Source organism: Leguminivora glycinivorella, chromosome 7 (assembly GCF_023078275.1).
Source record: "Leguminivora glycinivorella isolate SPB_JAAS2020 chromosome 7, LegGlyc_1.1, whole genome shotgun sequence".
NCBI classification, from domain to species: Eukaryota; Metazoa; Arthropoda; class Insecta; order Lepidoptera; family Tortricidae; genus Leguminivora; species Leguminivora glycinivorella.
The window spans coordinates 17,034,583-17,060,578 of NC_062977.1; the positions used below are offsets into that span (position 1 = coordinate 17,034,583).

General features: G+C 36.5%; 1 protein-coding gene across 1 annotated transcript in view; it reads left to right on the forward strand.

Moving 5' to 3' along the window:
* The first annotated feature begins 81 nt into the window (after positions 1 to 81).
* The window catches only part of LOC125227959 (activated Cdc42 kinase Ack), a 55,722-nt gene continuing 29,807 nt past the window's right edge, over positions 82 to 25,996 (forward strand). Inside the window, exons 1-6 of the mRNA XM_048132377.1 lie at positions 82 to 459; positions 833 to 1,086; positions 1,274 to 1,688; positions 5,156 to 5,357; positions 8,894 to 9,089; positions 25,418 to 25,543. Of these exons, the coding sequence (XP_047988334.1) occupies positions 370 to 459; positions 833 to 1,086; positions 1,274 to 1,688; positions 5,156 to 5,357; positions 8,894 to 9,089; positions 25,418 to 25,543 (1,283 nt within the window). The 5' untranslated portion in view covers positions 82 to 369. The remainder of the gene's footprint in view (positions 460 to 832; positions 1,087 to 1,273; positions 1,689 to 5,155; positions 5,358 to 8,893; positions 9,090 to 25,417; positions 25,544 to 25,996) is intronic.

Here is a 25,996-nt window from a genome sequence, read left to right on the forward strand (position 1 = left end):
ACCTCAAACGCTCGCAACTGATCGATTTGATTTTGACATTTGATGTTTCTCCGCCTCCGCTCCGCCTCCTCACCTCAACAACTCAGTCTCAGTTTCGTGTTGCAAGATTCCTTTACCTGGAGAAATATGTGTGTACAGTGAATTATTTTCAGAATGTGCTATTAATTGTATTTATTCTGTTTTTAAACACGAATGTGGTGCTTTATAAGTGATCAATCCCTAGTTTATTTAAGTGATCTTCCCTTGTTAAACCTGTTCGACGCTAAATGCTTCCTTCTCGATTCTAACTTCCTGCTTGATGTGTTCAAATGTTCCTGACTGAATACACATGAGGAATTGAACCAGCGTCACCTACGCTGAGCTTGCAGAATGGACCCGGACACCACAGATTGGCTGCGAGAGACTTTACGAAGTGTTCAATTGGAACAGTTTTATTTACCAATTAGGGATCAACTTCAGGTAAACATAACATTATTATTTATTACCTCTAGGACCTTGTCTGTAATTCCAGTTATGTACATATTAATTTTGTCAGAGACTTTCTGAACTTTGTGGTTAAATAACTCTGCTCTTTTTTTTTGCAAATGCAAGTAACACATTATTTGGCATTTTGCCATATCCTGTAAGTAAAGTAGTTTGTTTTTATTTGTAAAATAAACATGAAACATAAGTTACCAAAACTTAAGTCAAATGGATTAATGGTGAATAGGGCCAGTTTATTGCAAAACATGCAGTTGACCTTTCGCAACACCATCAATGCATAGTAGTCAAGGTTGAGCATTTTTTATCTCAATAGATGTGACAAAAGTTTTTTTTCTTACATTTGTTCTAGATAACAAGGTTAGCCCACTTTGATTATGTACATGAAGATGATTTGGAACAAATTGGTATCGCTAAGCCTGCAGTGCGCAGGTTATTAGAAGAAGTAAGAAAAAGGAAGCAGAAATTATGGATTCAGAAGTTTTGGACAAAAATATTTGGGACCACTTCAAATTCAGTGGCTAAGGAAAAAGCTGGTTTGGCACCGGTAACACCCGCTGTAGTTTCTGGACGGTCAACATGTATTATATTAGAACAAGACATTACGTAAGTCTCATTTCTCTCCATAATTACTAAGAAGCCTATGATTTTGTCTGTCAGGATGGTGAGAGTACTACATTTTTGTTTCTAGATTATAGTTTTTTTTTTTTTTTTAATAGTATATTTATTATAGTTTATTTATTATATTAATGGTTTTAAATTTGGCAAAAAACTTAATAATATTGTTTTTCAGGCTTCAAACCGAATTAGGAAGTGGTTCATTTGGTGTAGTAAGAAAAGGAGAATGGCAAATGCCGGACTCAGGAAAGACAGTGGCAGTTGCCGTCAAAGTTTTGAGGAATGATGTCTTTTCTCAGACCGGTGTCTATGATGACTTCCGACGAGAAGTCGAAGCCATGCATCAGTTGAATCATAATAATCTTATTAAATTACACGGTGTTGTGTTCCATCCATTGATGATGGTGTGCGAGTTGGCCCCTATGGGTGCTTTACTAGACTACATAAGAGCGCAGAATGGAAGAGTCTCACTGAAGTTTATATCAAAATGGTCGGAGCAAGTGGCAGGAGGCATGGCTTATTTAGAAAAAAGTCGGTTTTTACATAGAGACTTGGCATGTAGAAATATTCTGCTCAGCAGACTAGATCTGGTAAGTGTTGAATTTTTATTAAGTAGATTAGATTTTTAAAGCAACTTCCAAAAATGTATTGTTTTTAATTTGTTGTTTAGATAAAAGTTTAGTTAAGATGTAGGTATACCTTGTTTTCATTTATTCTTGTTATGATGGTTTTGTGTGACTTCAGCAACTGTAGGTTCTTACTTCTAATATAATTCTGTTTAGCTTTGAAATTTGTGCAATTATAGAAAAAGTAAAGCAGTCAAATGTGGTACTTAGTACATAACTGAACAGTGTTTATTATTTGCAAGGATGTTTTTGTTTCTATTAAGTCCTATATGGATGGTGATAAGCAATAATGTGTCAACCCACAAAAACTAAAAAAATGAGATTTTAATGCCATGTTATAGCTGGATTTTTAAACTTCTATTTGCAAAAATGACCTTTTCATTTTGAAAATTTTCACTATCCCAAAAGTAAAAAAATAGGTTAACACAAATCCTTTATCGTGTGTTGCCTGTTTTGCATTAATGTGTCAAGAACCTTAACTTATTATAGTAATTGGCAGAAGACATATTTAAATTACAATAATGTGTTATGAGGGTTGACTCAACGATTTTTTTACACTTGACTCATTCTTGCAAAACGCAAAAAATGACATAGTTACCCACTATGAGACTTGAATGATTATTGCAAAATGATATTTTATTCGTTGCTTTATGCTACGACCCGTGTTATAAAACATAAGTCATTATTGTTAAATTATATTCGGGTCATAAATTGTTCGTTTTTGTTGTAAGTACCATGACACTATATTGTAAAATATAACTGTTCATATTAATTTATGTTTGAATAAGTTATGACTTAGTCCATTAGTATATTTTTGCACATGAATGGTAAATTCAGTACGAAATTGAACATTTTAAGTCATGAATATACATATTCGTTATTATAATTTGCAAAAATTTTTTACAAGTACGTGTTTATATAAAAATCTAATATAAGCTACTATTTTTTTATAATTACTAATTACATTAAGACGTGTTAATGTATGCATAAAAATATTGTTTAAATTTTTGAATACTTACTGAATGGTAGTTTATTATTTTGTTAAAGATATTTTATGTTTTGTTCTTGTACAAGTCATGAGTTATTCATAATTTAAATGACTTAGTCTATTTCTTAGCGTAAAAAAATATTTTGTTGTATATTTTAGATAAGTAGTTTATTTTTTTTAAAGATGATTATTTGGTTTTTGTAACGATTTTTTGTTGAAAAAGCACAGATAAATATGTGTCTAGAAATTATCATTACTCTAATAGTTAATTTGTAGTATTTTATTCAACTGGCATTTAAAGGAGGTCAAGAAATATGAGTGGCGTACTTTCCACGAGTATTTTGGAGTCAGTTAAACACCATTGCATACAATACTTTTACAACGACCATGCACTTAGTTTTTAATAGTTTTTTTAAATAATTCTCGCGAAATTCACACTGTTTCCTGTATTGCAAAGGTTTGCACTGTCAGCTCAGCTGCCCAAAGCCTTCCCGCGCACGCACGCAGTATCGTTAATGCAATGCGTTGCCATGATTACAGAACCAAACAATGCGTTTTCAGTTTTTTCGATACGCACAATCCTGTTAATGAAAAATAACAGTTCGGGAGCAGAAAAATCATTAAAAGGTTTGATTAATAAATAATGTATTGATTCCTACATACCTAATAACATAAGTGACCATGACTGATATCTTACTTAACACTTATAAAGTTAAAAATATGCATAGGTAGAGTATTTTACAACAACAATTTATGTGCTTTAACATGTTTATTTAAGACTCATAGATATTTTTAAACAATTAGCAAAAGTGGGTTAAGTATCATAACACAGTCTTGAAAAAGTTTGACGTCGTCGAACAATTCGCAATAAAAGAAAAGGGCATTATTTCGTCAAATTGAAGTTTGTTTTGAAATTAAGCTACAATAATCACTACTACTGAACGTATTATAGCTGAAAAACACAACAATCTATATAAAAACATTTTTTTTAAGAGAAACACAAAAAAATGAGAAAAAATCTTTAGACGCCATTTTCTCAAAATGGTTGGCGTGTGGGTTGACACATTGTTGCTTATCAGCATCCATATTACGTCACTATGTCATGCTTATAGGCGGTATAATCCAAACAGTTTCACCTTGTGTTGTAGAACATTAGAAACATACTCGTATATGTATGATTTCGCCTGTAGTTAATACAAATCACAGAACAATGACCTTCAAATTGTCACCGGACAAATGGAGGGTTGCCACCCTAAATGGGATTATGTAGATTTATTTTATCTGACCACTCACACTTCTCTCGGATTATTGCGTTCATTGTCGACCACGCTCATTTGAATATCAATACAAACATACATATGTTTATACACACGTTAAACGGTTTATTTGAATACCAGGTAGGTGATTTTGTGTCTGTTGATCTCAATACTCTGCATAAAAGTAAAAAAATAAATATTCATTATGTAAAAAGTAAGATAAGTTCGAAAGTGGGGAGTAATAGTAAAACTAGAAATATGTAGTTCACTTTAGGTTTAGCAAAACCCGTCTAGCTCTTTCGCGCGAGTCCGTACTTGAACTACTTGAAGTCACGCTAGAGACTCTCGCGTGAGTACCTACTCGAGTTGTCCTAGACCCATGCGCGGATCCAGGGGGGGGGGTCATGGGGGTCATGACCCCCCCCTGGAGCCCAGGTTGGCCATACAAATAGACCACGTGACCCCCCCTCTGGGGCCTGAGCCTTTACCACGTGACCCCCCCCTGGGCACGAAGCTGGATCCGCGCTTGTCTAGACCGTCGGGTGCTTCTAACTTAGTGTTAGAAAGGACTACTAGAAGTTTTTATGCGAGGTTTTCGGGTAGCCTCCAGAGGTGAACATGACTGTAGACTGTGCTAGAGAAAAATCATCTTTTCGTTTGTTTGAAAATTTTAGCCACCACAAATAGTAAGGCATTACGGCAGATCTCGCCAGAAATGGCGCGACAAGCTTGACTCCTTTGACAAACTTTAGGGGATAGGGATATGTGGAGGAATTTGAGGGAGGTCTTTGCTGCGGGACAGTATGGACACAAGAAAATTTTCGGCGAAGCTATTCGGCCTTAAAATAGTTGCACTGTGCGATCATCTAATAACATGTCGACTGCATGACGTTGTCTTGATGAGCATGTTACGTCACTATGCTTCTGATTACATTGTGAAAGTATACACTATACTATGCACCAAACCGACGTATTACCTATTGATGGGTTTAAAAATGTTTTCGAATTATTATTACCACTGGGACATCTTTTAATAGGTCAAAACAATGAGTTGTACAGGCGTCGTCAAAGGTTTTTTTACACTGTCAAAAGGGAGAAATGTAAATATTTGACTTCTACCGTAAGAAAAAGTTTACATTACTTTCTCGTTGTGTAGCTTCAAGTTTAAAAATATTCCCCAATTTTAGGTAAAAATCGGCGATTTCGGACTAATGCGAGCACTATCCGATGCCGACGAGTTCTACGTGATGAGTGAAAGAAGAAAAGTACCGTTCCCTTGGTGTGCACCCGAGTCCTTACGGCATAAACAGTTCTCACATGCGTCTGATGTGTGGATGTTCGCCGTGGCCTTATGGGAGATGTATTCCTTTGGAGAGGAGCCGTGGATTGGTAAGTTGAAACTTCTATCTGACGCTGATGTGATGAGTTGTAACTTAGGCTACAAGTTACAACTTGAAGAGCGAATTACGAAATGCCCGTACGACGAAATTAACGTCTAAATTCAGTCGTGCGCCTCCGAGTGTCTAGGCATAAACAGACTTTTAGAATCTTATTCTGAAGTAAACTCATTTTTTACTAGGGCGCACTAATTGCAACTTTAGGCACGTCAAATATATATGTGCATTGGGGTAATTTCGAAAGCCGTCTAATTTCGAAAGTCACATAAAAATCACCATTATGTTTATCATATCAAGATTCCCCTTTCGAAATTACCCGAAAGCACCCTAATTCGCGATGTCAGTTCACTTACGTACATATTAGAGCCTTAGTAAGGTACATGCCGTTTCCTATAAGAGGTAATTAGTAGGGAGGTACCTATTAAATTAAAAAACAATGCTCTATTAATACCGATCATCTACGAATTATTTCTTAATTAAATTACATACATGTATAATCTGGGTTGGACCGAAATTCCTGAGTGTTAATTACTTTAATTAAAAGATTTTTATTATGGGTTGGGCATGGGAAGGTTGAGGGACGGAAATATGCTACTTTTTAGGGTTCCGTAGTCAACTAGAAACCCTTATAGTTTCGCCATGTCTGTCTGTCCGTCCGTCCGTCCGTCCGTCCGTCCGTCCGCGGATAATCTCAGTAACCGTTAGCACTAGAAAGCTGAAATTTGGTACCAATATGTATAGGTATTTAAAAATGAATAACGGTTTACTAAGATCGTTTTTTGATAATATTAATATTTTCGGAAATAATCGCTCCTAAAGGAAAAAAAGTGCTTCAAAAAGTGCCCTCTAACTTTTGAACCATATGTTTAAAAAATTTGAAAAAAATCACAAAAGTAGAGCTTTATAAAGACTTTCTAGGAAAATTGTTTTGAACTTGATAGGTTTAGTAGTTTTTGAGAAAAATACGGAACACTACGGAACCCTACACTGAGCGTGGCCCGACACGCTCTTGGCCGGTTTTATTAGCTGTGGGAAAAACCATAGTAGGGAGATTTTAGTAAACTAGAATAGGCAATGAATTCTATGCTAACATTTTTTATACAATCCAATGGAGTCGACTCATTATCAAAAAGTAAAAGATGGCCTATATGTATTGAAATAGTAAAACTGATACGGTATGCCGGGTATGCGTATAAAGAAAACATTACGATAAGGTTTTACGATAAAATGGATAGGTAGAATAACGAACCCATGAATTCCATGAATAGATGATGAAAGCTTGAATAAATAAAGGCGCAGGGAGGCACTCCTTAGATACCCACAAATAATGAACTTGAAAATGATGGTAATATTATAATTACCTATGTACGAGTAAAGCTAGGAACATACTACGCGGACGTCCGTCGTAAATCGACCGCGACCGCGACCGATCAGTGTGCACGGAACAAAACATCCAGCGAGCCAGATTTCGATCGGACGTCCATGCGCTCAAGACCACGGCCACGTCCGACGACCGATAGTTTGCACGGTTATGTGTAATTTCATTGCCCAGATTCCCGTCCGCGGTCGATTTACGACGGACGTCCGCGTAGTATGTTCCTAGCTTAAGTCGCCTACACTACACTACAAGGCACGAGCATGGCTAAAAGAAGTGGGTCTATGCGTTCTCTTCAAGAAATGGTAGGAAAACTGCGATTTGAAATACTTATCTATATTTTGTATAGGCTATAATAGAGGAGGAAAATACTATAGGGGGCTAGAGTTAGTGACGATTTTGTTAAAGTCTGGCACGAAATATATGACTACTAGTTTTTGCCCGCGGCTTCGCTCGCGTTAGAAAGAGACGAAAAGTAGCCCATGTCACTCTCCATCCCTTCAACTATCTCCACATAAAAGATCACGTCAATTCGTCCCTCCGTTTTGCCGTGAAGAACGGACAAACAAACAGACACACACACTTTCCCATTTATAATATTAGTATGGATTGTCAGGAGGTCGCTGTTATTCTGATGTATGGGCTGCCAGGTCAGTATAGTATGAAGAAAATAGTTCTAATGATATTCCGCAAGATGGCGCGCGGTCGTATATGTATATCTGCACGGGTAGCATGGTCGCGCGATAGACGATAAAATATCAGGCCGTCCCTATCGCACTATTAGTAAGTGCGATAGGGACGGCCAGATGTTTTATCATTTATCGCGCGACCATAATTGCCTGCCTGGTCAGGCTTTACTAACAGTCTTTATAATTGACTAGTTTTTTCCCGCGGCTTCGCTCGCGTTAAATTCGAAAATTGTGGAATGCTCCATACAAACTCGCAACCCTCATTTTAGGGAAGTGGGGGATTATAAAGAGACAAAAAGTAGCCTATGTCACTCTCCATCCCTTCAACTATCTCCACTAAAAACATCACGTCAATACGTCGCTTTGTTTTACCGTGAAAGACGGACAAACAAACAGACACACACACTTTCCCACTTATAATATTAGTATGGATTAATAATCCTAGATATAATTTGTTGATTTGAAATTGACAGCACGAACTTCGCCCGTAACTAGCAGACCTAGCAGTCCAATAGTAGGTCACTAGTATCATTAATAAGTCTTATCGGAAAAGTATGACGACTTGCCAGTGCAGTGTTAGCACATCTCTGACACTGGCGATCAAATATATGAAAGAGGCGCGTTCCTAGCACACATTCTAAGCTCGTGTAGGTGAACGGGTACCATGCTTGTATGAGTGAGATATGACAGGTTGACTGTTCGCGTTTTTGACAGGCGGTAACTGTGAGGTAACCGATAGGGGTGGGGTGGGTGGTTTCAGCGGGGAGAGGGAGTGGCCATACTGTACGATAGTACTCTTTTTATTATACTGTGGTGTTAGGGACAAATGTCAAGAGATTAGAGCCTGATTGTAGGTCATTCGCTAAGAGAGGCTAATTTAAGTGTTATTCAACTATTTAGATCATGGCTGAATTCGACCTGGATTATATTGGCAGTGCAGTATTAGTCTACCTTCAGAAGTAACACCTGCGGAGAGTATATTTATTACTAGTGCATATTTACAAAATGTCTGGCCCCGTGTCAAAACGTGAATACAGTTAATTTGTCTAAAAAAATTGTTAGAATGAGACCTCTCCAGGTTTTTACGCAGAAAATTAAGAGACAAATATGTATCTAGCCGAGCCGAGCGGACATCTTACCTACTCGAGATGGCCATCACGCGATTATTTCTTGTGATTTTCTAATAGTACAGATAATATTGATTATAATGTTTGTAAATACTGAACATCCATACTAATATTATAAATGTGAAAGTGTGTGTGTCTGTTTGTTTGTCCGTCTTTCACGGCAAAACGGAGCGACGAATTGACGTGATTTTTTAAGTGGAGATAGTTGAAGGGATGGAGAGAGACATAGGATACTTTTTGTCTCTTTCTAACGCGAAGCCACGGGCAAAAGCTAGTTCATTATAAAACTACAATTTTACGTAGTCTCTAAAAATATTCACAAACCAATTTGTTTTAGATTTAAACGGATCGGAAATACTGCGACGGATAATGCGAGACGGACAACGGTTAGCGGCGCCTACGGCCTGCCCTCCAGATGTTTACATGCTCATGATGCAATGCTGGGACGTGGACCCTAAGAAAAGGCCTACCTTCGAGGGCATCCTTCGGTACATTCAGGGGAACAAGTTTGAGACTGCCACAGCTGCGCTAAGGTAAGGATAAATACTGTGGTCCTAGTGAAAAAGGGTATAACTCAAATTGACTCGGTGAAAAAGGTCACAAGTCCGAGGTGAACTTAGTGACTTGTGCCCTTTTTCACCGAGTCAATTTGAGTTATAGCCTTTTTCACTAGGCCCACAGTATGTTCATAGTTGAAATCGGACATACATACTGCGATGGGTAATGCAAGACCTCCCACATGATGCACACACATTTGAGATTGCCATAGCCGCGTTAGTCCATTTTCACATTATCCGATCCGATATCGGATGTCGGAAGGATTTCAATGGAATAGATCCAAGATGGCACCTGTAATGTATGGGATATCGGTCCTACATCCGATATCGGATCGGATAATGTGAAAACGCACTTAAGGTAAGGATAATCTCATAACGATTCGATAAGGTAATAAATATTCTTGTTTTTAGCGCATATTTGCGAACCGTCAATTCCACCGGGTCACTATCAAGTTTATCTTATCGCTAAACGACTATTTCGGCTAGATGTCAGAAAATGTAAATATACAGTCAGCATAAAGTCAATTCAGCTGGGATGACTTGAAAGTAGAATACTCAATCAGCAAAAAGTTAATTTAACTGGATGGCTAAGACTTAGAATGAATGAGTAGCCAAACGTCTGGAAATATACATAGTCCGTATGATTAGCATATCTAAAAAGTCAAAAGTGAAGTTAGTTAATTGACGTCAACACAGAACGATACAGTAGCAAAACGTCCGGAAATATAATGTGTCATGGACGTCATGGTTTATAATAAATATGTAACAGTTCTTATTAACAGTGCGAGAAGGTTTGAATTCTCAAGACACTTAAGCATTTTAAAACCAGACGTTATGCTAACGGGTCGTTTGGCGTTTATTCTTTTTAGCAATAAAAACATTAAACAATCCAGACTTTTTGCTCATTCCACCGGAAATTAAAATTTCGATTAAATTAATTACTTGTTTGAGGTCATTCATCTCCGAATAAATACCCATTTACGTTGTGTTACACTTAGGTACTTGAATATTCTTGTTGCCAAAAAAGTGTTAATGTTAATTCATCATAAATAGTATCAAAGAGGATCGAGTATTATAGAGAGTTACTGTCAAAGTAATATGTATAATCACAGTGCATATACTGCCATCTCTCGACACAAGCTTAGAACTTTGAACCTCAGTTTTGACAATTTGGCTCATCTTCTTAGCTTGATATGTATTAAAATGTCAAATATTAATATTAGCGCCATCTAGCCGAGCGTTCCCCAAAGGTGTAACGCCATCTGGGCCACCGTATCTTTTTTCTATGGCTTTGAGGTACGTTTTTTTCTTAGACTTTATCCGTCTACGTCTATACGGAGTTACATATGTCTTTGATAGTATGTATGGCAAAACGAAATCAATTTTATATAGTTTTCTATAGGCATTGCATTCCCTTGACCCAATTTGAGCAAGATGCAATAAATCCGTCTAATGGACGGTGACCTGATGACATTGCCCTGCCTTCGCGCTTCCGATTTACCGCATCTGTCCGGTAAATAGACGCCTTTGAGCTAGTTAAAAGAACATTCATATATTACTATACGACACGAGTTACGAATTTCTTCTTTGCATGTATGTATGTGTGTTGTACGACGTTTTTCAGTACGTTTGAAGTTTTGACCAGACAAGAAATGTAGGTACTACTTTGCGAACTAGTGCGGGAAAACAAACATGTCTATACTGAAAAAAACTAAGTCAATTATGCGATTTACTTTCCTTTGTTTTCGGGTACCCGCCATTTCTAAGTACGTCATTCCTCTCATTTATGGTAGTGGAGTTGTGCTAATAAGCATAAAAATGTTTTTCATAACATTACTCCGACGATATAAAATTCTATCAAAGGGGCGTCTATTAAGGCCATGCATCGATAAATATTAGGATTTTAGATTCACTGGTGTGCTTAGCCCCGGAAACCTAGAGATCTGATTTTTGGATATGTATATCTTGACTATATGATTGAAATTTTTGTACAGCTCGAAACACGAATGCTTACAATTTTCTCGATAGAAATTTAATCCAAAGTAAGGCCTTAATTTTTCGTTTAACTAACATTGTGAAAAAAATATGCAACTTTAATCAGTCTAACCTACTTTAAAGTGAAGGTTTCCAAATTATCTAGTCTCTCGTAGAAGGAAATATTTTTTATTATCGTATATACAAAGATTTATCATCATTTACGATATCATGAATTCAACAGAAAACGGCCATTTTATGCGGTTTCGTTTCTCTTTCTTTCATACGTCAATCGTATACATGTGTCCTTATTGTCAAAAATGTCAGACGGCCGGCGGGCCTCGAGGAGGCAAGACCTATGTCAAATCGCGCAGCGTTTTTGACAATTTATAATTACGAAAATTTGGACGTAGTTTAGCGAAAAGGATTTATCTCCATAAAATTGCCATTGAAATGAATGACTATTGTTATTGTCAGAAAGTTTAAATTCTATTGGCAATGTTTGTGGGTTAGATCCTTTTCCATAAACTACGTTCATTTTGTATATTTATTATATATACGCATGTGTGCGTATTGCCAAAGCTACGTCAAACTCTATACTATTTGAGTTACAAGATGCTATGAAATTTCGACAGGAACGATAATGTGTCCGTGGCCCTGTGGTACCAGCCATCAGCTAAATATGCTAACTTCTAGGTGATTTTTTTCCATTTTATTTCGAAATTTCTACTTTTTGTTTTTTTTTCTTTCTTATTATACCAAATAAATTATAAAATAAAGAAATTAATATTAATTCATCTTCAAATGAAGAAAACCTTTTCTGAGGGAGCCTAACCTAATGTATACAATGTTGTTTTGTGTGTTGTACATAATTTACACAATTATAAGTGAAATAAAATAAAACAAAAATAAAAAAATACATTCATTGAAAAATAAGAATAGATATTGCAATAAAAAAAATTACAATGTTTAAGTTGGTTGGCCACGCAACGGGATTTGAACCCACAACTCTGGAGTGAAATCCTTGTACATATTGGATTGGACTGGCCCTGCCGGCCTGCTAAAGCTGATGTCCCTTGTTCGAATCCCGCCAAGGGTATTTATTAGTGTGAGGAGTACTTACAGATATTTATTTGGCTCATTTTCTCATTTCATCATCTCCAAGGCCATTTACATAAACGACTCATGGTTTTATACGTACCTACTGATAAGTTGGATGTGTTTCAGTACAATTTTAAAATGTTAAATCTGCCGTTTAGGCTTGGCTATTAAAACATAAGTAATTATGTCGTTCTCTGCTATAATTCTTTGATATTTTCTACTTAGTACGTACTTCGCTATCAAACAACCTGTATGGTCTGTGCAGTGATCTTTCTGTTCTGCGGTTGTCTGTGATTAAAACTCGTTGACGTTGGTATGTCAAAATATTTTCTGTAGCTTATGCTAAAAATACAAAAGATACAAAAACAATGGTATAAGAAAGGGAAAAGACAGACTCCAGGTACATGGTTATTTTTTAAATACATCCAGCAGCGGGGCAGGCAGGGCCCAAGGTGACCGACCTACGCGCCGTGTACAGGAGTACCGCCTTCTGCATCTCACCCCTAGCGAGTGTCGCTCACTTTTGCCTATGAGATCGTTCGCCGAAACGACGATGATCGTCGAATCAACCAAGTATCTCGACCATTTTCGAGAACTGGCGCAGGTAAGTACCTACTTGTAGTACGGTACTTCGCGGTCCACAAGATTGTATGGAAAATACTAACTGCTGGAATTATCCTAGTTATGAGGTCATGTCTGTGCAATGTGCCCGAGTGACTCACCGGGATAGTGTCCGACAAATGTTATTATTATTGTTTATATATAGCTAGACTCAAGCTTAATCCAGAACTGTAAAATAAACCTAAGAATTGGCTTTCTCTTTTTTAGGGTTTCATACCAAACATAGGCACAAAAGGAACCTTTCTGGTGCGGTTCGGCCCGTCTATTTTCTGCGTGTTCGGCAAAATACTCGATGACTCTATGTCTCTTACATAGTTTCTCTTAGTGCGTTTTCACATCATCCGTTCCGATATCGGATGTCGGACCCATCCCATGTCCCGTATATTTACGCCACCATCTTTGATTTTTTTATTTTGAAATCTTTCCTACATCCGATATCGGATCGGATAATGTGAAAACGCACTTACACACTACTTTACTTTTTAAGTAAGTAAATAAGTTAATCTTCTTTATTGCCCCACAAAGATAACAGGTTTACAAATTTAATAACAGAATTACATTGAAAATAAAGGCAGCAACAGGCGGTCTTATCGATGTATGCGATCACTACCAGAATTCCTTATTAGGGTAGCACGAAATAAAGCATAGTTTTGGTATTTCCGATGAACTACAGTATGGATTCTTCAAAAAGGAGTGTCCTTAGTTTCTAATGGGTCGGCAACGCGCATGTGACACCCCTTGAGTTGCAGGTGTCCATAATTTCCGGTGACCTCTTTTCCTCTTACCTGCCGCCGACGTGGTATAAAAAAAATTGTAAAAGGTAATTTAAATAATATAAGGTACCTAGTTTTAATTATCAATTTTAAAAACTTGTGTTTTTAACCAACTTCCAAATTTCGAGGAGGTTATCATTTATCAATTCGTGTGTAATTTTTGATGTTTGTTACTAAGTAGACAGGTTTCGATTTTTTTTTAGTGTATGTACATATTATTGAAAGCCAGTTCTGATAATTGGATTCTGGAGAAATCGAAAAAACTCCTAAAGTCTGAAAGGCGCATAATATACACCGTGTTTCCGGTATCACTCAAAAGCTCAGACACCCCAACTGATTTTTATTTTTTTAAACGTATCTAGAATATTCATTTTTTAATTTGATGATTATTATTTTTTTAAATTGAATATTTAATTTTCTGTGCAGCTCTACTCGACTTTTAACTCTACACTCAATAAAATAATTGCTAGCTACCATCGTAAACCTTAAAACTGATTAATTGTGTACGTTACTGCAACGACATAAGGTTTACCAATAGACAGCTATGTCACTGTAAAGCACGTTAAACTGTGTCACAGTAAACTTCAAATTGGACAGGTGACGCAGCAAGCAAATTTAAACCTAACGTTCAAAATGACAAGGTTGTAATTAGGCAAGAGTTCAATTTGTTATGACTTATGATAAACTTTAAAATTAAAGTGACGCACAACGTCAAACTCGTAGCGGAAAAAATAATCGTCCAAGTAACCAGCCAGTATTAATACCCCTAAATACTGAAAAAGGTATACAACCTCTAGCAATATGATATGCACAATGTTGTATTACGAATTTGTAGAATGGGCACGTAAACAATAACTAATAATACAAATTAAAACAAAAAATATTACCCCCATCAAGATATAGCTCAATCGATTCTACTCTCGATTCTGAACAAACGGTTTTCAGGTTTTTAGTGTTAAGTGAAACACGGTGTATAGTGATTTTTGTGTTTTATTAGAACATCATGCATTTCCATTCAAAACAGTCACATATGGTGAAGTGGAACAGTTTATGATGATCAGAGCGGAACTCTTCAACGACGAATTTAACGAGTTAAGTTTTTTAAGCACTTTGAGGTTTCAAGTCAGATTTCGATCATGCTGGAGTTTTGGTGATCTCTTTTGGATACCAATCCATGAAAGATCAAGGGAACTTCTCAAATTTGAACGGCACACTTGTAGTGACTTTTGTATTATCACCAAAGTCTCTCTAATGTTTTGGATTATGAATAAGGGCAAGGACTTACATTTGACGAAGTGGAACTGATGATGATCAGAACGGAACTCCTCAAAAACGCATAGCTCGTGTTATGAGATTGATGAAAGGACTGCTGATGATGATCCGATTAGGAGCCCTTCAGTGACACATAGCTCATGTTAGGGATTTGCTCATTTATGCGTTTGTGTGTATGTAAATAAATAAATAAATAATAAATATTGGGGGATACCTTACACAGATCAACCTGGCCCCAAACTAAGCAAAGCTTGTACTATGGGTGCTTGGCGACGACGATATACTTAATTATATAAATATATACATAGAAAACATCCATGACTCAGGAACAAATATCTGTGTTCATTACACAAATAAATGCCCTTATCGGGATTCGAACCCGGGACCGCGGCGTAGCAGGGTCACTACGCGCTAGGCCAGACCGGTCGTCATCATTTCATGTGTCTCTAAACATTAAAGTTTATTATTTCTTCAGTATCGATCGCAGTCGCATGTGCGTTTCGTGTATGAGGTGCCTGGCTCGCTTTTATGTAGTGTTATATAAATCCGGATTTGTGGCTAGGTCCGTGTTATCAAGGTCCGGGTACCCAAGTTTAATATGTCCGGATTCACGGATTCTAAGTACAGTCCAGTTTGCTTTCTACGTACAGTAGAATGGATGCGTTTTTAATTTTATAACAGTGAGGAATGTAAATCATTCTGTAAAGGACGGGTTCGGTACCTCGGCAACTTAGCACTGCCGGGACTACACGAATACACAAGCAGACATTTAGAACGGGTACCTTTTTCTTTTGACAGAGAACAGGTCTTGGTAATCATAACTATCTAGGAGGCAAACGTTAATTAGTTTTCTTACTTTCATTTGATAATCCGATAATTTTTTTTTGCAAGGTTCAGGTGTTCCGAAATAGAATATTCATTTATTTTCGAACAATACTATAAGGCCCAGAAACTTCAAGGTACTACGTCTTTTAATATACACATAGTTTTAAGTAGAGGAGTTGAGTAGTTTTATGTGCTCTGCCTACCCCTTCATGGGATACAGGCGTGATTGTATGTATGTTGTATGTATTTATGTATAGTTTTAAGTTTATAGTTTTAAGCACAATGTTAAAAGCATGGAGTAGAAGAAGCTCATGTGTTAAAGAATGGTACTTATGTGGTAGCTTTTACATGTGATTAGAAGACTGTAATCAGGTCCGACTAAACAGGTTCGTCCTTGCCACTAAAAAGCGCCGTGATGTCATCGGATAGTGACGGATGAGAGAGTGTTTAGAAAAATGCAATAAAAAGTGTAGAGACTTGAATATCGACCTGTGATATACTGACGTATGTGATATCTGCTGATTCCCGAACCGTTACCACTTTTTATTTATTTGTTAGGTAGATAAGCGACCAATTATATATACCTACTCCATTTTTTTCTATATAGAGGTATATAGAAATAGGAATCGAAGATGGTATGGAAAATATCCTTGTACTGCATTAACCGTCATCTTCATAACTACAAATTGATAATTAAAACTTCAAAACATAAATCATGTCTGTAAAAGTAAGTAAGTAAGTACAAGGAATCTCTGGGCAACTTGCCCGGTGAAAAACCAAAAAGCTATTTATTCTATAGTGCGTTTTTAAATAGTTAAGAGACAAATATTTACATGTTAATAAATATTTTTAAGAAATTTCACAAACAACGAATGGGTTTGTTTCTACAGGACGACGTGTAACCATCATAATTTCTTAGCATAAGGAGTATACGATAAGGCATAACATCGCTTCTGGTATATTTGATAGGTACTAGTACTACTTAGAAGGATTGATCATTACTAATATGTAGTAGACTGGACTGGTATGGTGAAGTTAGAGAGTTACTTCAGATAATATATAAAGAAGGTCCTCTTCGATAGTACTAGGAAACCCTAGGCTTGGTCCATTCCTTGGCCATAGAATTTAGCGAGTAATATTGATGTAATAGGCATAGTTGACTAATTACTCGTACTTCCCGTGGGAATTCATTTTGGTGGATTATTTGGTTATTTTTAAGTTAGTCTATATTTACTGTGTACCTAAGTTTTTATTTCAGATACCATCAGTTAAAGGATTTTATACAAATAATGCATAATATTTATTAGTTCATTATATCCAGTACACGACATGCTAAACGAGCATAAGGTACAAAGTAAGCGTAGGTGTATACCTAAGTCTGTATTATGATAAACTTTTATTTCATATATTAATTTCCACTAATTTTTAGCCACTATTTATAAAACTGAACAGTGTAGTTCCTCTAGGTTATGATACACATCTCACAATATAAAAAAAAACTAAACAAAATTTGTACCTTGGTTATCAATTTAACTAAATAATTTAGGTTTTTTTAATTTTTTTTTATACTATGTCGGTGGCAAACAAGCATACGGTCCGCCTGATGGAAAGCGGTTACCGTAACCTATGGACGCCTGCAACTCAAAGAGTATCACATGCGCGTTGCCACCCCATTACAAACTTGTACACTCCCCTAAATCATACTATACTAAAGATTAAAAAATAACTTTGCTAAAAAACCTTAGTTAACGTTCTATATTTCAAAAACTTTAATTTTGTTTTATATTACATCAGTTTTATTCTAAATATGATGGTTTTGTTAGGTTGTTTTTACAGCTTCAGGTTTTTTACTGATCTATCACATAAAACTTGTCAGTAAATAAGTTCGAATTTTGTACTTTTTTAATGAATTGTGCAATAAAGTTTACATAAAATAATATTTACAAATATACATACAATCAGCCTGTATCCCATAAAGAGGTAGGCAGAGCGCATGAAACTACTCATGTTTCTATGCCAGACTTAGCAAATAAGGGGTTGAAAGGAAACGAAACTCTGACAAAATGTAAAATAAAATAATCATCAGTTGATTTACCTTGTACCTACGTTAGTTTGAGCTAGCCAGTGCGTTTATGTTTAATTTACAGTTTTAAATTAGTCTTGACTAAACTGAGCTTGGCTTAAAATAATAAATAAAATTAATACCTTTCTGATGGATTGGACTTTGACTAAGGGGATTCTAATGTCAGCAGAGATAGGTACTCTATACGTACTAGATAGGTACTACCTAGCTGTGAAAATTGATGAAGATAATATGTTAATGACTAAGGATCTGTCTACAGCTTCAACTACGGACAGTTTTTGAGTAAAAGGGTTCCTAATACCTAGATTTTTTACTATGTTTATGGGACAACATACGTATTGTCTGAAACCAGTTCTGGTAACAATTAGCATTCATAAGTCATAACTACTTATTAATTTGGGCCTCAATCCTCTGTTCTTGAAATTATCGTCCAGTCGTATCGAATTCCTCAATAATTTCACACCCTATTTTTGTTGTTATAAAGCTCTCTCTCTTTCAGTTTGATTAAAGAGATTTTTTTATGTTCAGCTGTTTACCTGATTTGACATCTTTGTTTTAAAAGCGTGATTTTACTACCTACTAAATTTCTTTAAACTTTCAGTTAAATGTCAACAATCAGGACAAGGTTTCGCTTTCATCTTGGCTGCAGAAAGAGGAACCGCCGGACTACCCGAGATGTGTTGAAGATCCACCTTCTGAGTGAGAAAAACTGAGAGAGATACAGATTCTCTCAAGACATATGAATATTCTACACGGTGTTTTCTTAGTTACGTTAATTTTAAGGATGCATTCCTATTATTCCTAATCTTATAATATCATTTACTTGGCACCCGAGCTTGCCTACGATTTTAATTGGATTCCAGACCATTGAGGCCAAATGGATTCTTGCAATTAAAAATCATCAAAAAAGAAATTTGCACATAGCATACCTGTATTCTTCATCTCCTTGAATACATATAAAATAAAACAACATAACTACCAAATTGTTTATTTCAATCACTTATTTTCAGAATTACATCCTTATTTGGTTATGCTTGGCATAGTTTGTATTATACATTATACACAGTAGTATATTTTATCTTGTACAGGTACTGTATGTATACCTCCAACGACTGAGACCATACCGCCATTTAATCGTTATTCTTTATTTAAAATGTATATTGATTCACGGTGTCCTCATAAGTGTACACAATCAAGATACTTAGCCCCATTGAGTGAGTGTTTTTTGTTAAATCCAATGTTTGTAGTTCTTTAAATATATCTATGGTTTATTTGACTAAAGGTAACAATATTTCAGTAAAAAAATGTGTGACCTTCGGTTTTTGGAATGATTGCTGGTACCATATGAGACCGCTAGCCTCGCACAGAGGTAAAAGCACAGAATATATAATAGTACAAGTACAGAAGGCTCACTCCTTTGATGTCCACAAAATGCCGCCATTCTAATTTTTTTACCTACATTAACAAACGGACCGCACGCGAGCAGGCGACATTGAATTTTATTGCGCGGCGCGAAAGTCGTCACCACTGAATGGGCCGCGAATTCGCGGCCGCCGACATGTACTTGTAGCGCGGCGATAAAAGCGCGGAGTGAGCCGCCCCTGGTAAAAGTAAGAAAATACTATAAAAATCTGTTATAATTATTTATTAACAAACAGACCTTTTCAACATAATAATATGTAATAGGTAGACATGTTAGACTACATTTAATAAAAACCGGCCAAGAGCGTGTCGGGCCACGCTCAGTGTAGGGTTCCGTAGTTTTTCGTATTTTTCTCAAAAACTACTGAACCTATCAAGTTCAAAATTATTTTCCTAGAAAGTCTTTATAAAGATGTACTTTTGTGATTTTTTTCATATTTTTTAAACATATGGTTCAAAAGTTAGAGGGGGGGGGGGGGGACGCACTTTTTTTCCTTTAGGAGCGATTATTTCCGAAAATATTAATATTATCAAAAAACGATCTTAGTAAACCCTAATTTATTTTTAAATACCTATCCAACAATATATCACACGTTGGGGTTGGAATAAAAAAAATATCAGCCCCCACTTTACATGTAGGGGGGATACCCTAATAAAACATTTTTTTTCCATTTTTTATTTTTGCACTTTGTTGGCGTGATTGATATACATATTGGTACCAAATTTCAGCTTTCTAGTGCTAACGGTTACTGAGATTATCCGCGGACGGACGGACGGACGGACGGACGGACGGACGGACAGACAGACATGGCGAAACTATAATGGTTCCTAGTTGACTACGGAACCCTAAAAAGTAGGTTAGGGGAGACCGGGGATAGTTGACTAACTTTTGGCTTCAGCTCATATATCTTTGATGTTTGAATCAATTTAATGAAAATAATTGTTGTTACAGATAGAAGAACTATTCGGGTCTCTAAACCCTTTATTTTTGACGCAAGTATTTATTTGCAATTATAACACGTATCTATTCGATTTTCTAAACTCCAGACTTTTAGTTAACCTACCCCATCTTCGGAGTAAGTTGGCTAGGCGATAATTAATGTAAATAAAGAAATTATAAATTTAAATAAAATTTAAATATAGCCGGGGGCGCCACCCGGGGGTGGGCGAGTGGTCTAGTGGTAAGGACGTTAGCCGCGTAAGCTGAAGACCCGGGTTCGATTCCCGGCTCAGCCACCAGTGGCCCCTGGTGGGCCCTGTCGTTTTTTATTTCGTGTATGATATCTATTTAAATTTATAATTTATATATAGTAGTGTGAACTAGTGTGACTACTTGAAAAAAAAAAAACAAATCGAAAAATATTCAATAAAATAATTTGATTTGTTCCCTAATTGTAATGTAAATACAGAAAATTAATAATTTACAATAAAACAAAGTGTACGTAATGTTAGTAGCTTTTATCGAATTACAAGACACACAAACTTCAATCAATTCAATCAAATGAATTTAAGTGATACCATACGGGACCGCTAGTCTAAAATGGGTATATCTGTTATAATCATAGTACCAGGTAAGGTACAGAGAGGCAAATCTTGACTGGGGGGAAATTGTAACTGATCCATTTTATATTATGATAAAAAAAATCTGTTTATTTCTAAGAAACGTTTATTTATTACATACATGATGATGAGTTCTACATAGATCCACTGCACACGCCTACCATATATAAGCGGGCCGGTTTTTGAGTCTCACGCGTTCGAATTCAAAAAATTCTTATTTTCAACCGGTATTTTAGTGACAAAATCCCGTATCGCCCCCAGTGGACACTCTAATTAATAATTCAAGCATTGTAAAACATGAAAAAAATGGACCAGTTACATTTGCCCCCAGTCGAGATTTGCCCCGCTGTACCTTACATTAAAAAATCATAACAATAAGCGCATGATTGCATAATTAATTAATTATACAAGCTATTACTTCTTCTTCCTGCCAAGTTACATCCCTGCCATATTTATTGTTAATAATAAGCAATTATCATCTTTTTTTTTTAATATTACAGCAATTTATTGTTGTGATTAGCAATATTCATTTCAAAATTAAATTCCATGAATTTGGACATACGACGTAACACGGGTACACGGACGTTCATTACATGGACCCTAATTCGGACCCGTGTAACAATGAAGGGACCGCAAACTCAACGTTCTTTCTAAGAATGAAAAGAGATTAAATCGCGTATAATTAATTTACTTATAAATATATCCTGATGTTTTCCGACGACGACATTAAAAGCTAGTTTTATTTCATGAGTAATAAATAACTATCGTCCTAACCGAAGACAATATAATTATAATCTAATGTAAGTCTATGTTGATTGGTCTTCGCGTAGTATCTGAAGTGCCAGTGAGTTGAGGTGGTGTCCAGCCAGAAGTTGAATTTCTGAAATGTTGCATTTGCAAAAAAAAAAGTATTTGCAGCATGTTGTGTTAAAATGACGAATTTGCATACCTAAAGATGAATTTTCTTAAATTTCAATTGGCATGAAGTGGAATTTGCAGCTTGTTGAATTTGCAAAAAAACTTAATTTTTCCCACTTCGTTACCATTTTTCAAACACTTTGTGCTGCGGTTACAAAGTGAAAAGTATGCGAAATAATAGAAAATTTCGGGACCATTTTTTTATCTCTTGTTTTTTGCCCCAGATCGAAAGGGCTCGTGATTCTGAGTAGGAAAACCATAAATTTTACCTACCTTAGAAAAAATATTTTTGGTGATTATTCTCGCGAAAATGCCAAATGTTAATAATGTACCTACTATTTCAGTTCTTACATGTATGGTGTTTTTCAGAACAAGTTCGCATACCAGGCTATTTCTGTCAGGTCGAAATTTCAAAGGGTCATATGTAGGGTAGGCACTGAAAAACATCGTACGATACACGTGCGGAGAGGAAATCCTAAACAAGCTGTCAAAAATTCGACACGAGTTTCTGCACTTGTATCGTAATGTAGGTACTATATACCATTCAGAAATAAAACATAAGGGACAACTGTTCGAGAAACATGAACATTTTGAATTAAAATTTTATTAAGTCTGATAAAAATATGTAAAGTAAATAAATGAGTTGGCCGTGGCGTCAGTAGCTACTCAGTTGCTTTTGGCAACTCTAGTTACTAGCTGTCACCTTTAATTTGACAATAGAGTCCATTGATCATTTTAGAACAATTGATGAGTAAAACTCAATTTCATATTAATTCCGTATCAGCAAAAAGTTCAGAAAATTCATTTTGACAGTTATTAAAATGAAGAGTTTTTTTCTTGCAAAATCTGTAAATTACGCCAATTTTCATTAATTTCAAATCTAGAGGTTTCCTTAGACCGTTTCCGTAAAGCATCACCTGTATTCGCATAGTGGCATAGCAAGATCTGGTAGCTGCTGCGCCACGGGTGTGAAAAATAGAACTAAAAAATGGTGAAGAGGCCGGCTGTGCAATTCCCATTAAGTTTGTACAGTTGGATCACGTCTCCGATTTGGATAAAAATTGGTAGGCTGATAGAGTCCATGATGCTGAGCAAGAACCTTCCTTTGTTGTTACCAGATTTCTATGCATTTTCGGTAACAAAAAAGGTTAGTTTCATACAATCAATCTAGGACATTTTGGGAAACCTAGTGAATCTTGCTCAGCATCATGGACTATCAGCCTACCAATTTTTATCCAAATCAGAGACGTGATCCAAATGTACAAACTAAACGGGAATTGCGGGGCTAGTGACTCGCTGTAGGTACGTAGTGCGTTTTCACATTATCCAATCTGACATCGGATATATGTAGGAAAGAAGTACAAGGAAAAATTTAAAGATGACGGCGTAACTATATGGGATATCGGTCCTACATGTGATATCGGATAGGATAATGTGAAAACGCACTTACCTACATCACGGGGCTAGCAGTGTTGCAGAACGTATGGTATATTCCAAAGGGGATACCCCCATTTGCCAGAATTTCATTTGCCATAATTTTATTTGCCATCCTATTCAACAATCATAATATTGTTTCTCATAACATCTTATGCCATAATCATTGTTTACTATATTAATCTAGTGCCAGAAACTTTGTTTCCCATAAAGTCAGTTTCCATAATGTCATTTGTCAGAATCATCGAAATCCGTAATTACCACATTCCATACCATCATTTGTCATACAAATTAGCGTCCAGAAAAGTCAATTTCCATAATGTGCTTTGGCAGAATCGAAAACTACTATAATAGGTACTAGAAGGACTAGAGAATGAAACTGCTATCAGAAATAAGTAGGTTAGGTTAGGTTAGAACTGTGACCCCCTGGAAAATGAAACTGCTATCAGAAAGTAGCGTCCAGAAAAGTCAATTTCCATAATGTGCTTTGGCAGAATCGAAAACTACTATAATAGGTACTAGAAGGACTAGAGAATGAAACTGCTATCAGAAATAAGTAGGTTAGGTTAGGTTAGAACTGTGAACCTCTGGAAAAGGAAACTGCTTGAAAAGTAGGTTAGGTTAGGTTAGAACTGTGACCCCCCGGAAAATGAAAATACTATCAGACAGTAGGTTAGGTTAGGTTAGAACTGCGACCCCCTGGAAAATGAAACTGCTATCAGAAAGTAGGTTAGGTTAGGTTAGAACTGTGACCCCCTGGAGAATGAAACTGCTGGAAAAGTAGGTTAGGTTAGGTTAGAACTGTGACCCCTGTAGGCCTAGCACATGATGGCCGCGGGAGTATGTCGCCGCGAGATAGATCACACGTCTTCTTCTAACTGTATTAATGACATAAGGACGGGTAGTTTATCTCGCGGCGACATACTCTCGCGGCAATCATGTGCTAGGCCTACTGGAAAATGAAACTGCTATCAGAAAGTAGGTTAGGTTAGGTAATAATATGGGCAACAATTAATATGGCAATAATTTCTTATGGCGTTTGAATATTCTATGAAACCATATTATTGCACTTAATAATATGGCTAACAAATAGTATGGCATTGTATGATTATGGAAGGTAATATTCGGATAAACAACGAGTATGTCATATGATTTTTATGGTAAACAAATCATTCGGGCAAATGAAATTCAGGCAAGTTAGATTCGGGCAAATGAATATTATGTTAAATGACTGTCGGGCAAACAATAGACAACCATTCCAAAGGGTAAGTAAAGTAAGTATTGCAAAACAATAAAAAAAAAATACAACGCGATTTAGATACCTAGGTAGCAAGGAAATGTTATTTGTAAGAGGGGTTAAATAAACTACTTAAACTTAAACCTATACCCAAGAATAATTCGTTAATATAGATATTATAGCTGTCTCTATAAATCTCCTAAGGCGCATAATATGGAGTGTAGAAAAAACTCCATAAGCTATAGTAACGTATAGTAGCTTTGATAGAAACATTAAGAACCATTCGTTTTGTTATTTGAGATTGGGCGAATGAATTGAATACAATATTAGTTACAACGCCATCTGTGAAGCGTGAAATTGTCAATGTCATTTTGCCGAAATATTTTTCTTTGGCTGACTGCCGATAGTTGTAGTTTACATTTATGAAGCTAGATGGAGCTTTAGCTGGGCTATTGCTCCGCGGAACGCATTTCGGCGCTTCTATGTGTGCGTGCTTGCGGGGGCTGAGGTAATTGACAAGCGTGGCCTATGAGCTGTCAGTCGCTCCTTTAGTAGCCCCTTAATCAGGTTATACGTTTTTGGCTTATTTTATTAGACCCTCCCCCCTCCGCCATTGTTAACTTTGGTGATATTTTTAGGACCCTTCAGGACCTTTTTTTCGAGTGCATGAATCTACGCCCTTAAATACACATGGTGAGGACAAACTAAAAAAAAATGAGAATTATAAGAATAATAACCGACTGCACAACGCAAGAGTGCCAACTGCGAGGCAAATTACCGCGCGAGAATTTTTAAAACTCATCTCAGGTTTTGACAGTTTGGTTTTTGTTTACTAACTGTAACACAGTGTAGCACAGAGGAACAATTTTTCCATGATGAGGGGGTCTGTACAGTACCTATGACGTGATTAACCTTTCGAAACCCATTCGTCAAATACGAACACTGGATTTTGAATTATGCCAAAAATAATTAAGGTGTCATTTAAATTTTTAATCTGGCTCTCTGGGGAGCCGGCGGGTCTTGAAAGGCTAATGGCCGCCTCCCAACGACAATTTCGCATTCCTCACGTGTTATGTGTTTGCAGTTATCACAAAAAGGACCAAATGACAGTGGAGGCGGGCGACGCGATAGTTCTGATAGACAAGCGGCCGGAACTACACTGGTGGAAGGGGCAGAACCAGAGGACTATGGAAGTTGGACTGTTCCCTAGGTAAGATTACACACATAAACTCATAATTGTACTCCCAAAAGGGGTAAGGTAGAGCACATGCAACTGCTCAAGTTTCAATGCCACTCTTAATTAAAGGGTTGAAGGAAAACACAATTGTGGTATTGCAGTGACAGCCCATCGTCCATGCCACAATTGAACACATATTCCAGACTCGACTTCTACGACACCTACGGGAGGAAATGGCTTGGTGCAATTAACACGTTACCAGAAATAATAAAAAATTAAATAGTTTTTATGTTGAAAACATCGCTGCGCTGAAAGATGTGACTGGTCACTCCTTGGTCATTCAATAAAAAAGGCTCAGATCTCATGTTTAGACCTCGGCTGATAATTCCATGTTTAGACTTCGGCTTCGCCTCAGCTGACAATTTTATGAGGTTTTTTATTTACTTACCGAGATGTGTTATTGTGATTATTTATTATCATGGTAAA